The sequence below is a fragment of the Macrotis lagotis genome, chromosome 3 (genome assembly GCF_037893015.1).
Source record: "Macrotis lagotis isolate mMagLag1 chromosome 3, bilby.v1.9.chrom.fasta, whole genome shotgun sequence".
In the NCBI taxonomy this organism is placed as follows: Eukaryota; Metazoa; Chordata; class Mammalia; order Peramelemorphia; family Peramelidae; genus Macrotis; species Macrotis lagotis.
The window spans coordinates 251,057,487-251,070,378 of NC_133660.1; the positions used below are offsets into that span (position 1 = coordinate 251,057,487).

General features: G+C 35.2%; 1 protein-coding gene across 3 annotated transcripts in view; it reads left to right on the forward strand.

Annotated features, from left to right (window-relative positions):
• Window positions 1-12,892, forward strand: part of LOC141518407 (gamma-butyrobetaine dioxygenase-like) — a 117,278-nt gene that overhangs the window by 41,227 nt on the left and 63,159 nt on the right. For all 3 annotated transcript variants that reach the window (XM_074230399.1, XM_074230401.1, XM_074230400.1), the window contains exons 3-4: window positions 6,331-6,583; window positions 8,320-8,434. In XM_074230399.1, the coding sequence (XP_074086500.1) occupies window positions 6,362-6,583; window positions 8,320-8,434 (337 nt within the window). In that variant the 5' untranslated portion in view covers window positions 6,331-6,361. The remainder of the gene's footprint in view (window positions 1-6,330; window positions 6,584-8,319; window positions 8,435-12,892) is intronic.

Below are 12,892 nucleotides of genomic sequence, written 5' to 3' on the forward strand. Positions count from 1 at the left end.
TCACCCAAGAAACTCCATCTCCTACCTGTCTCTTTCCTCTCCCTTTCTCTCTGTCTTCTCTCCCTCCTTCCCCTCCCTCCCTCTGCCCCACTGTCTGTCTCTCTATCTCTATCTCTCTGTCTTTATCTCTCTCTCCTTTCTCTCTGTTCCCCTCTTTCTCTTTCATTCTCCTTTTCCTCTTTCTGTCCCATATTCTTCTATTAATTCTCTCCTAGTTATCGTACATATACTTCATGATTTGCTTGTTGTCTCTCCCATTAGACTGGGGGATCATTGAAAGCAGGAACTGTCTTTGGTCTTTCTCTGTATGCTCAGCACTTAGTACATAGTAGCCATTTAATAAATGTTTATTATTAATGTTTATCCAGTCCAAGACTCTAATTTTACAGACATGGAAACTAAATTCTGGAGAGCTAAATGATTGGTCCAAAATCACACAAGTGCTAAGTGTCAGAGGGGGCATCTGAAGTCAAGTATTCCAACACAAGTGAGGGGATGGGGAGAGATACATTTTTCAGCTCTTTTCTGGGGTTTAGGCATAACATTTTAAGGACACTGACAGAGTAGCATCCAAAGGAGAACCACCAGGATCATGAGCAGTTTGACAAAAATCTTTTCAAAGAAAGTTGAAAATCTTAGAAAATTTAACCAATAGAAGGGGGGAACTAAATAGAACCAACTATTGCCTTCAAATAGATGCAAACTCTAAGAAAATAGAACATTTCTATGGTACTCCAGAAGGTGCAACTGATGCAATGGGTCAAAATGACAAAGGCCCATTTGGGATCAAAATAAGGAAGTTCTTGCTAATTAATAGAATGGTTCATTATGTATAATAGACTGGGTACAACATGTACAACAGGCTGCCGTGGGAGGTAATAGTAATACCTTACATTTGTATAGAGAATTGTATAGTTTATCCAGTTCTTTTCATACATGTTGTCATCTATCTTTTATGATAGCCCTGGGAGGTAGACAGGTAGCTATTACCTTCATTTTATCATTCAACTGACTGGTTCAGGAATAAGTGGCAGAACTGGGCCTATGGCCAGCCTTCAGTTTCTTAGCTCAGGATTCTCTTTCCTGCTCTATGCATTCTTTTTCCCCAAAGGTGGGATTAGATGACTATGTTTGGGATGCAAAAGATGAATTTCCTCACTGCTTAGGAGGCTGGATTACAAAACCTCTCCTATTCCTTTAACTTGAAAGTTCTAAGACTTTCCTTTATCTCTACCCAGCTAATGAGTTGCTAACTTTTGTCTCTTCTTTTGCCTCTCTTTTTTTCATTTCAATACCTACTGCCACAGTTTTAGGCCAGGTCCCTGTTATCTTAAACCTGGATTTATTCAACACCCTCTTTATCTAGTCATGCTGGATCTAATTTCTCTGACTGCAGATACTCCTCTTTTCCTTTCTCAAAGATATCATTTTTATCTTGTCCTCTTGCACAAGAATCTGCAAAAGCTTTGGAAGGCATACTATATCAAGTCATAACTCATAGTATTAAAATTTGTTCAAGTCTATTTACCCAAGCATTTTTTCCTAAGAACTTCCAATAATAATGGTGGTGATGATGATGATGATGATGTTAGTAGCATTTACATTGTGTTTTAATGTTTGCAAAATGCTGTGCAAATCTCATCATGTTCTATTCTCACAGCAAGCCTAGGAAGTAGGTGCTATTATTTTCCACATTTTATAGAGGGGGAAATGGAGGTAGCTAGCAGTTAAGTGACTTGTCCAGTATAAGTTGGCTAGTAATTGTCTGAGATTTAAGTTCTAGTCTTCTGAAACCCAGGGCTCTACACCTCTGTGCTACGTTAGTTAAAGTAGCATTTTTGCTGTCCCACAGATAACTATGGAGATTTGTACTAATAATTGCTGTCTAAAAGAATGTGTTAGGACAGCTAGGTGATGCAGGGGATAGAGCATTGGAAGACCTGAGTTCAAATTTAGCCTCAGATACTTAATATCTGTATGACCTAGGATGTATCATTTAACCCTGTTTGCTCAGTTCCTCATTGTAAAATGAGCTTTAAAAAGGCAAACAACAAAAGAATGTTAGTTCTTTAAAGGCTATCCATTGCTGTATTTGTATCCCCTAGTACAGGGCCTGGTAAACAACATGTGCTTAATAAATGTCTTTTTCTTGACTGCTGCAGTGTCTTTATTTTCACTCTTCTAACTACATTGTTTTTCCTCCTCCTCTCTACTTATCCCATCCAATCCTTTCCATTTTCCATAGTTTCATATATTAAATCAAAGCTTTCCTGACTACACGCATCTATTTTTTAATCTCTTCTTTTACTGTTATTATTTCAAAAAGTTACTTCTAGTTACTCTTAATAACATTTATTAATCTTGTATTCCTTATAAGATTATAATCTCTTTATAATCAAGAACCAAATTTATTATTTTGTTTCCTTTAAGGCTCGAAGCTAAATATACAGAGGATACATGTGTCTATTCATCAGATACGTGTTTGCCTATGATTTAATTGGTATGGATACACCCTATAATAAACCAAGCACAATGTCTTATACATAAATATTTGTTTTTGAGGTAAATCAAATCACTCCTTCTCTTAGCAGCTAGTCTTAATGAGTTTCTGTGGTCAAAAATAATTCTTCACCTACTATGAATGACTCAGCTCTTCTCAGCAATATAATCTCAAAGGACTCACAGTGAAAACTATCTGTCTATACCAGAAAAATAGATGGTATCTGAATACAGATGAAAGCATACTTTCTTTTTTTTCTTGTGGAGTTTTCTTTCACAAAATGACTAATGTGGAAATGTTTTACATTGTTCATGTATAACCTGTACATTTCTTAGCATCTCAGAGAGGGGGATAAATTTAAATTCATAACTTAAAAAAATTAATGTTGAAAATGTTTTTATATCTAAGGGAACTATAATAATAATAATAATAATAATAATAATAATAATAATAATAATTTTTCCTCTAACAGGCAACATTCCGGTGAAGAGATTCCCTGAGATTACTAGTTTAGAACTTAAAATTTGTCTTCAGTCCCCATTCTAAAGGCTTTCTAGAAAGTAAGACCTACTCTAGCTTATATTCCAATGGTATAACTTTCAAGAATCCTACATTATCTGCAGGCCACAATGAAGTATCAGAGTAGAAAGATTAAAGAACCCAAGATTTGGAGTGAGAGAACCTCAATGCCACTCTTTTCTTGGTCATTCACTAGCTATGCAACAAAACATCCTCTGTGAGCCTCAATTTTTTTTATCTATAAAATTCTAAGGGTGGACTAGACAACAGCTAAGGACCTTTTCACTCTAAATTGATAATCCTATGATCCTAAAAGTTCAGAAGAATGTGACAGGCAGATATCTAGATAGATTAACAGATAGTTATGAAGATTTGTACTAATAATACTCTACTTCATGAAAAGGGATTTTAAAATATAGGCCTTTTGGGGGGAAGGGAGGTTGGGGGGGAAACTTATAAAATTCAAGCCATTACAGAAAAATGATAGGTAGAAACTACTATTGTATGTAATTGGAAAACAAATAAAATACTTATATTGAAAAAAATATAAGCCTTAAATCCTGGTTAAGGCCATTATGCATATAATTTTTTAATTGGGGTAGAAAGATTGATTAGCATTTGATGCTATAAACCATAAAATATATAATTATTGTTCCTTTGTTCTTGAAGAGAACCAATATTACCAATAACGGTACTATCCAGACTTACATATTGGATTTGAGTGAGTCAGTGCTTAGAACTAGTAAGGCAATAAGAGATCTGGTCTTAAATATGAAGACTAGTGATCTGTCCAAGAAGACACTGGGAATTGGCAGCCGTCAGGACTTAGACCCAGGTCCCTCAACTATGAAAAGCATTTCTTATGTATATAGCTTATTATGATTTAAAGGCAATGCACCACAATGGAAAGACTGCCATATTCAGAGTCACAAGCCAAGAGTTCAGATCTCTGCTTGGGCAAGTCATTTTATCTTCATTTCCTCATTGAAAAACTGAAAGGGGTAGGGAAACTAGAAGCTCCTTGATTCCCCTTCCTGTTCTAGAGATGTGATCTATATGAGGAGTAGTAAACAAAGTAGAGTCTGCTCTAATATCTTCATAGAGGCCTGATTTCATCAGCATGAGTGCCACCTCCAATGGTCAGCAACATCTTGTGCAATTCTTCAGACTAAACATAAAACCCCATAAAAATATATTCAACAAATTAATTTGAATTCAAAAACTTTACTGCTTTTTGGAAGGCATCATACAATTTAGGAACTAAGACAAAAAAAAAACCAGTTCCTGCCCTCAATGAGTTTCTAATCTACTCAATAAACCAGAGTGACTGATCATATCAATTAAGATTTTTTATGTGATATAATCTGATATATGAATAGGTGCTCCTGGTGAAGCTATTCATCTATCAATGTAAATTAGAAGATGTATTCTATGATTTAACTTTTTTTAATTTTTGTGTTTTTTATGGTTTTGGAGGGTTTTTTGCAGTTTCATTTACAATCATTTTTAATTTTACTACATTATGGAAATGCTTGTCTTATTCCATAAATATGGAATATGACCAGTATCATACAATCAGTAAATGTCAGAGCCTTATTGTGGCTTGGAGGAATTGCCGGGTGCCAGTAGACCCATGTTAATAGAATGTAAGCTTTAGTAGCTTCTGCCAATCTAGGAAGTTTGCAGAAATGGGTCCGAAGACAAACTCTGTCCAAACCCCAATCTAGTTTCAGGAAGCCTCTTCAATCAGTTGTGTCTGATTCTTTGTGCCACTGTGGACCAACTGTCCATGGAGTTTTCTTGGTAAAGATATTAGAGTGATTTGCCATTTTCTTCTTTAATTTTAATCAGTGTGAATGCCAACTATAACCTAACAGAAACTCATGAGGACCATTGACTATGGCAAGGAGTTAGTTGATCTGTTTCAAAAAATAAATATTTGTGAACCCAGTTCTGACTCTTCAAGGAAGTGTTCTGTCTACTACACTTTAAAGATAAAGTTTGTAGAGACAAATGGAAAAATTCTCTACTTGCATTTTAAAAATTAACTGTATAAAAATAATAGTAATAGATAATAGTTGCTTTACAACTTATAAAGGGCTTTACATACATTATAACAGGCAGGATGGTTGAAAAAAATCATCAGTAGGTATTTTACACACACACACAGACACACACACAAGCACAATCACACAATCACACCATGATCAGGAACTATAAATATAACAGCTACTGACCAAAGAAAGAGCAATGAATCTGGAGCCAGAGAACCTGGGTTTGACTCCCAGTTCTGTTATTCCAAAGGTTTGGCCTTACCAGACCTGTTCTCTTATAAGGGAATTCCTTCCAACTATGAAATTCCATAAATTACTAGATCCTAGAATGAGAAACATAGATACGGAACAGTTTATGTACAGTAGATTACAAGCTCAATATCAACCTTTTACATGGCAGCTGCAATCAGCAATTAGAACTTAAGTTGAATTATTAGATAAGAGTGTTCAAGCAAGCAACGAGTAGCTATTAAGGACAGTGCTGAGCTTTTAGAAATATAAAGACAAATATAAAACAAAAAACAGTCCCTGCTCTCAAGGAGCTTATATTCTAATGGAAGAGACTAAGTATAAACAGCTATATTCCTACATGTTGGATACATTGTGAGTGGGAAACAAGAGGGGAATCAGAAAAATTCTACTTCAGAAGGAAGGATTGCAGCTGAGTCTTAAAGGAAGTCAAGGGACATGATAGGTAAACATGAGGAACTGGGAGATGGAGTGCTACATAAATGGAAGAGAAAATAGATCAGTGCTGCTATATCACAGAGTATGGAGAAGGACGTAAAGTATAAGATTTCAAAGGTAGAAAGTGACCCGGATGTGAGGAATCTTCAAAGCTAATTATTAACTATTATCTTCTTATGGTCCTCTTTTCATTTCTCATAGTCCTTTGCTATAACAAATAAGCTTTGTTTTATTTTCCATTTAGGTATAATTTTACTTTTTAAAATTTTCAGAGCTATTATACAGATATAATAATAAAATTATATTTTTCATTAGGTGCAAACTCAGTAAATACGATTATCTAAAATCACAGTGGAAGAATCAAAGGATTGATTTTCCCCAATCCTTGTCTCAAAATAATTTTCTTGTTTATTTTTCATCAACTGTTTCTGTTGCCAATCTAATACAAGCAAAGTTCTCCTCAAAATGTGGATTGTGGTAGCTAAGGGAAGAACAAACAGACCATGTACTTTGCTGAAACGGTAAAAGAACAGCTATGTATGTCCTCTTAGCCCTGGTCTATCTTAACAGGTACAAAGAATTCATACTGAAGGCTGGCAGCATGAGTTCAGCTATCCTGAAGGTGGAGGCTCTAGATTCTGAACGTTTGATCCAGATTCACTGGGACGATGGAGAAGAGTCACTCTACCCAGCTGTGTGGCTGAGAGACAACTGTCAGTGTTCTTGTTGCTATCTGGATTCTGCAAAAGCTCGAAAGCTCCTCATCGAAGCCCTTGATGTAAACACATGGGTCAAGCACATGACTTTGATCAACCAAAGAAAGGTATTTTTTGCTTTAAATCAACCAGTTGGTATTAATAGACTATTTTTTAAGCTTACTAGCCAAATGTGTACGTGGATCCCCCGAATCCCAGAAAGTATTTGGCACACAGTAAGTATACCCAATAATCAATGAACTAATTGAACCTAGGGCTCTTGCAGATACCTCCAACCAGAAGTTTGGTTCTACTAACAGGTCTTAGAATTGAATTTTTGACTCAGGGACATAAGTACCAGGATTTGAAACCATTTTTGTGCCATGGATCCCTTTGGCTAACTAATAAAGCCCATGGAGCCTTTCTCAGAACCATACCTTTAAAGAAATGAAGGAAATGCTAAATTTTAGTTAAAGATGAATGAAAATGAGATTGATTTTTTTTTCTATCCAAATTCATAAAGCCCGTGATTTCTATACTTTGGTCAATGGAATTCAGACTAAGAATCTCTGAACCAATCCCACTTTTACATTTTTGTGTTTGAGGAAACCAATATTCAGAAAGTTTATTCTGTTCCAGTCAGGTGTAAGTTAGACTAGATGGTTGCTTAGATTCCTTTCAACTGCAGATTTCTTTGTTTCTGAGTAAGTGACTGATCCAAAGCTACACTCATAGTCAGCACTGTAGCTGAGACTAAAACCAAAGTGTCCTGACTCTGGTAGACAAATAATATAAAAATTAACTTCAAATCTGGTTGCTACAATCACATATACATGTAACTTTATCATGCCCCACCTCTCTAATATTGAGGCGGACTCCTGGCAAGAAGGGGAAGCTATACCAACCAGTGCTGTTCATCCACCCATCAGCTTCCTATTGACTCAAGGATTTTGATGGTATCAATCATGCCTTCTCAAACACAACTCACTTCATTCCACTATCCCAACTCTGATTTCACAATGATGCCAAAGATATGTATGAATCAATACGAGGTCTAGTACAAAGGTTGAAACCTTGTGATTTCATAGGGGCCATGTCCTTATCAAGATGCATACTTAACTCTATCCGGAACCCTAACTTGTGTTACTCAATACCCAGACATGGGGATTTCTAATCTTATCTTTCATTAAGTGTACCTCATCCTCAGAAGAAGAATGACATAGCAAAAAGGATACCAGAGTTCTTGTTCTGACTCTTGCCACTGACAAATCACATGATCTTACATGAGAAATAACTCTTTTGTTTAGTTTCCTCATTTGCAAAATGAAGGTTTGGGTCTAGACAGACTCCAAAATTCCAAAATCCTTGGCTTCTGCACTAGAGAGTAATTTGATTTATCTTTCAAATATGTAAATATTTAGGGGCAGCTAGTGGCACAATGGATAGAGCACAGGCCCTAGAGTCAGGAGTACCTGAGTTCAAATCCAGCATCAGACACTTAATAATTACCTAGCTGTGTGGCCTTGGGCAAGCCACTTAATCCCATTGCCTTGCAAAAAAACTAAAAAAAAATGTAGATATTTGCTAAATTTCCCAAATCTCCAATTTTTTTTAAGTGATTGTAGGGCAGAGGTGACAAACTCAAGACTCCAGAAAGGCTTGAACCAAATTAAAAGGTAATTAGAAAATGTTTAACAAAAATTAAATAAAAATATAGTTTAACAAAAATAATGCTAATTTATGGCTTTCTAAGTCAACAAATAGGATCTAAGTCAATAGGGATTCATTTCTATTTGAGTTTCTTCTACTGAAAAGTGCTAAAGCATCTAACATTTAAATATATGTTTGTTTACTGTGTTAAAAGGTACATATCATATGGCCTGATCAACATATTAGTGATTTCGAAGCAGATTGGCTAAAGAAAAGATGCTTTTCCCAAAAATCCAGAGCAAAAGTTCAAAAAGAATTGTTTTTGCCAGGTAGGTGTATTTAAAAATCTTTTATAATCTTTAAAATCATTCCCCAATACATGAATAAAAATGCAATTTTCTAAAGAGGATTTACTCAAAGCTTATTACTCTTCAGTACTGGTATTTGGACAAGTAATGGTTACTCAAGAAGCCCAGACAAGGAAGAAAGGGCATCAAAACCTAATGGATCCATCTCATCCATAGCTATCCTTTTTTGTTAAGCCAGTACAAGGAATGTGAGAAGCATGGAAACATAACAGCAAACACAGTTCTTGTTCCCATGGTGTTTACTAATTGAAGATGAAACTAGAGACAATTTGACCCCAACTGACCTTTCTAGCTTTATTACTATCTGCAGGACTACTGTTCACTCCTCAGACATGCCCTTTTCTGTCTTGTCTTCTATTTGTTCATAACCATCCCTTCTCTCCTTGACCCCCAGTTCTGAGCAATTGCAACCAACCAAATGATTGGAGGCATGACCAATCCTTCCACTTCCAACTTGAATGCCATCCTAAACTAATGTAATCATCTTCAAAATGCATTCACTTTTCATCCCTCTGTTGCTGAACTGTCTCCCTCTCTCTTCCAAGTTTTACATCTATTGATAATACAGTTTTAATTTCCAATGCAAACCTTTTTTTATAAGCAGATAATACCACTAGGACTAGATGTGCTTTGATGTACAAAAAACTAAGCTTTTGCTGTTATCTCAGACTTTCAAGATGGTGTATTGAATAGAATTCTGGACTAAGAGTTAAGAAGACTTAAGTTCTAAACCAGTCTCAGACACTTACGAGCTGGATGACACTGGACAAGTCACTTAATCACTGTTGTCTTCAATTTCCTCATCTATAAAATGAGGCTAATAAAGACTCGTATTTCCCAGGGCTGTTTTGAGGATAAAATGAGACATCTGTGAAGAGTTGTGCAAATCTCAAAGTGACTTTGGACTCACTGACTTCTCTGCCACTACTGCCTCATTTGTTGTTGCTATCCAGTCATTATCAGTCATGTCTAATTCTTTGTGTCGCCATTTGGAGTTTTCTTGGGAAAGATACTGGAGTGGTTACCCATTTTATGGATGAGGCAACTGAGTTACACAAGTTTTATTGACTTGTCCAAAATCACACAGTTAACAAGTCTCTTAGGCCATATTTTATCTCAAGAAAATGAATCCTCCTGACTCCAGACTAGACACTCTATGCACTGCCAACCTAGCTCCCCAGCTTCTTCTTTTTATAAAGTATTTAATTATTAAATATTTAAATGTTGTTGTTGAATTGAATTGAATTACAGCTGTGCATAAGTTTGGGTGATTTTTTTACTTTCAAGAGAATTGATAAATACATGAAGTTAGGAAAATAAATTATCTACATTTTCCCCTTAAAAAAAGAATGTGACCTATTTTCTTACCTAATGTTTTTCAAGAAGAATTTGATTAAAAACTAGGTAAAGATAAATGTCAAGACTGCATCTCATGATAAAAGGAATCCTCCATAGAAATATGAAGACCTGAATCCTTATCCAGGACCTACCACTAACTAACTCACGTCTTTGAAAAAGTTCCTTTCCCTCTTTGGAATGTGCTTCATTAATAAAACTAAGCTAGACTCAATGGTCTCTAAGTATCCCCCCAAACATTAACACTCTGATTTGATAGTTTACCTCAAATATTAACTCATGTATTTTGACAAAAAGATTTTCATTGTAGGACCATGATAGAATAACTGTTGCAACATACTTTTATTTTTGCTGCTACTATCATTATTAAGCAACACCATTTTAGGGCTTCATCATTTATTTAAGGATTTTCTCCCTAATTTGGTTTCAATTTTAAATAATAAAAATCATGTTCTTGATTTTATTTCTTTAGAGTTTTCTTCTCTCAGTTTTGACAATTTGAATAATAGGAAAGCTACCTTATTTTATTACTTCAGTTTATTATTTTCTAACATTGTAAAAAATATGATGCATGGAATACTAATGTTTCTTGGCCATTATGAATGTATTGCTTTGAGCTGTTTCATATATGATTGGAAAGAAGATGAACTACTCACACAATGAGAGCAAAAGCTAACCAATGGAGAGATCTGGTCCACTGCTGTCCTTTAGAGGTCAAGAGAGGTTGAGAAAGGCACTTGGTTCATTGAGTGGACATAGTCAGTGACCTTTTGGCATAAAATCATTACAAACTCAGTGCAAGGCAGTTCCACAGGGAGAAGATTGGACCTGTAATCAAGAAAGCCTAAATTCAAATCCTACCTCAAATATTTATTAACTTTGTGATCCTGGGCAAGTCACTTAACTTTCAAGTGCCTCGACTGCCTCATCTTTAAAATGGACAATAATATTTAAGTTTAAAAAACAACTTTGCAAACCTCATTTGTTATTCAGTCATTTAGTCATATTGATACTTCATGATGCCATGAGCCATATTGTTCATGAGGTTTTCTTGGCAAAGATACTGGAGTGGTTTGTCATTTCCTTTTCTAATGGATTAAAGGAAACAAAATTTAAGTGACTCCAGGGGTGACAATAGCTAGTATCTGGGATCACATTTAAACTCGGGTCTACCTGACTCAAAACTGGATTGGAAAAGATCAATTTACATCTCAATCCTAAAGAGGACAATACCAAGGAATGTTCAAATTAGCAAAAAACTGCCTTCATTTCACATGCCAGCAAGGTTATGCTTAAGATTCTTCTTTCTAGGCAGAAGAAAAGGCTAATTTTTGAAGAAGTAGAGGAACTAGAGACCAAATTGCCAACATTACCTGGATTGTGGAAAAAGCAAAGGAGTTCCATATTAATATCTATTTCTGCTCCACTGACTATGCTAAAAGCCTTTGACTGTGAGGATTACAACAAAATGAGGCAAGTTCTCAAAGAGAGTGCCAGATCATATTATTTGTATCCTGAGGAAACTGTATATGGGCCAAGAAACAACAGTTGGAACCAAATATGGGACAACCAATTTGCTTAAGATTGGGAAAGTACAACAAGGCTGCACATTATTACTTTATTTATTTAAATTATATGTACAAAAACAACATGAGAAATTGCAAGTCAGATAAATCAAAAGTTAGAATTAAGTTTGCCTGGAGAAATATTAATACTCTGAAACAAGCAGATGATGACACTCTGGTACTAAAAATATTCCATCTCATTTTGAAACAATCCTCCTATTTGTATATATATGTGAAATTTCCTTTATTACCCTCTCATACTACAAGAGTCAAATTTTTCTTGTATAGTTTGATAACCACTAAAGAAGCTGGAGCTGGTAAAATTTATCTGGGGAAATATTCAGGACTGGTTTGTTTGGTATTGTAGAAACTCTTACTGATTTGAATACATAATTAGCAATCAGTATATTTGTTTTCAGTGTTCATTTCAACAAACAAGCACTGTAATTAAAGCTTTTAGAATAAAACCTTTGAACTATTTTTTTTAATGATGGCCAAAAAAAGTGAAGAATTAAAAAGCCTCTTGATGGGGGTGAAAGAGGAGAGTATAAAAGAAGAGTATCATAAAAAAAAATTGCAGCCATGAAATTAAAATATGTTTGTTCCTTGAAAGGAAAACCATGGCAAATTTGGATAGCATACTGAAAAGCAGAGACATTGCCTTGCCAACAAAGGACCATATAATCAAAGCTATATCTTTTTTTCAGTAGTAATATACGGCTATGAGAATTAAACTATAAATAAAGTTGAATGCTGTAGAATTGATGCTTTCAAAAAAGTGGTGCCAGAGAAGATTTTGGAGAGTCCCTTGATGAATAAGATCAAATCATTCAATACTTAAATTAATTCAGGCTATTCACTGGAAAGATAAATACCAAAGTTGAAGTTTAAATATTTAAATATGAGAAGACAGGACTCATTGAAAAAGACCCTAATGTTGGGAAAGCTTGAAGGCAAAAGGAAAAGGAAATGGCAGAAGATGAAATAGATAGATAGAAACATGGAAACAATGAATATGAACTTGGACAGACATGGAAAGATAGTGGAGAACAGAAAAAACTGTAATGCTGTAATCTCGGGGTCACAAAGAGTCAGACATAACTAAGTAACAACTTCCTGATTTCATCTGGCTGCTCCAAATCTTATAAGACTTTATAAATGTTAGACATGATTTTCATCATCGTTACCAATAGTAGTATGCTTGTTGCTATTGTTATTATTGCTATTATTGCTTCAAGCCCCAGGCAAATTAAATTGCTAAGTATACAAGATGTCCAGACATTGGGAGAGTTACCCAGGAAAACCAAACCCTAGAGTTACACAGTTCTGTCTTTTTTGTTTTCTTCCCTTTCAGTGCATTCACTTCTTCAATTATAAGATAATGTATCAACAAACAAAACTCAGTAAACAAACTACAGCCCAGATCACAACAAAAACCCAGACTAGAGGGTCTAGATTTTCCCCATCTTTCTGTGCTACCCTCAAGTAGCATCAGCAT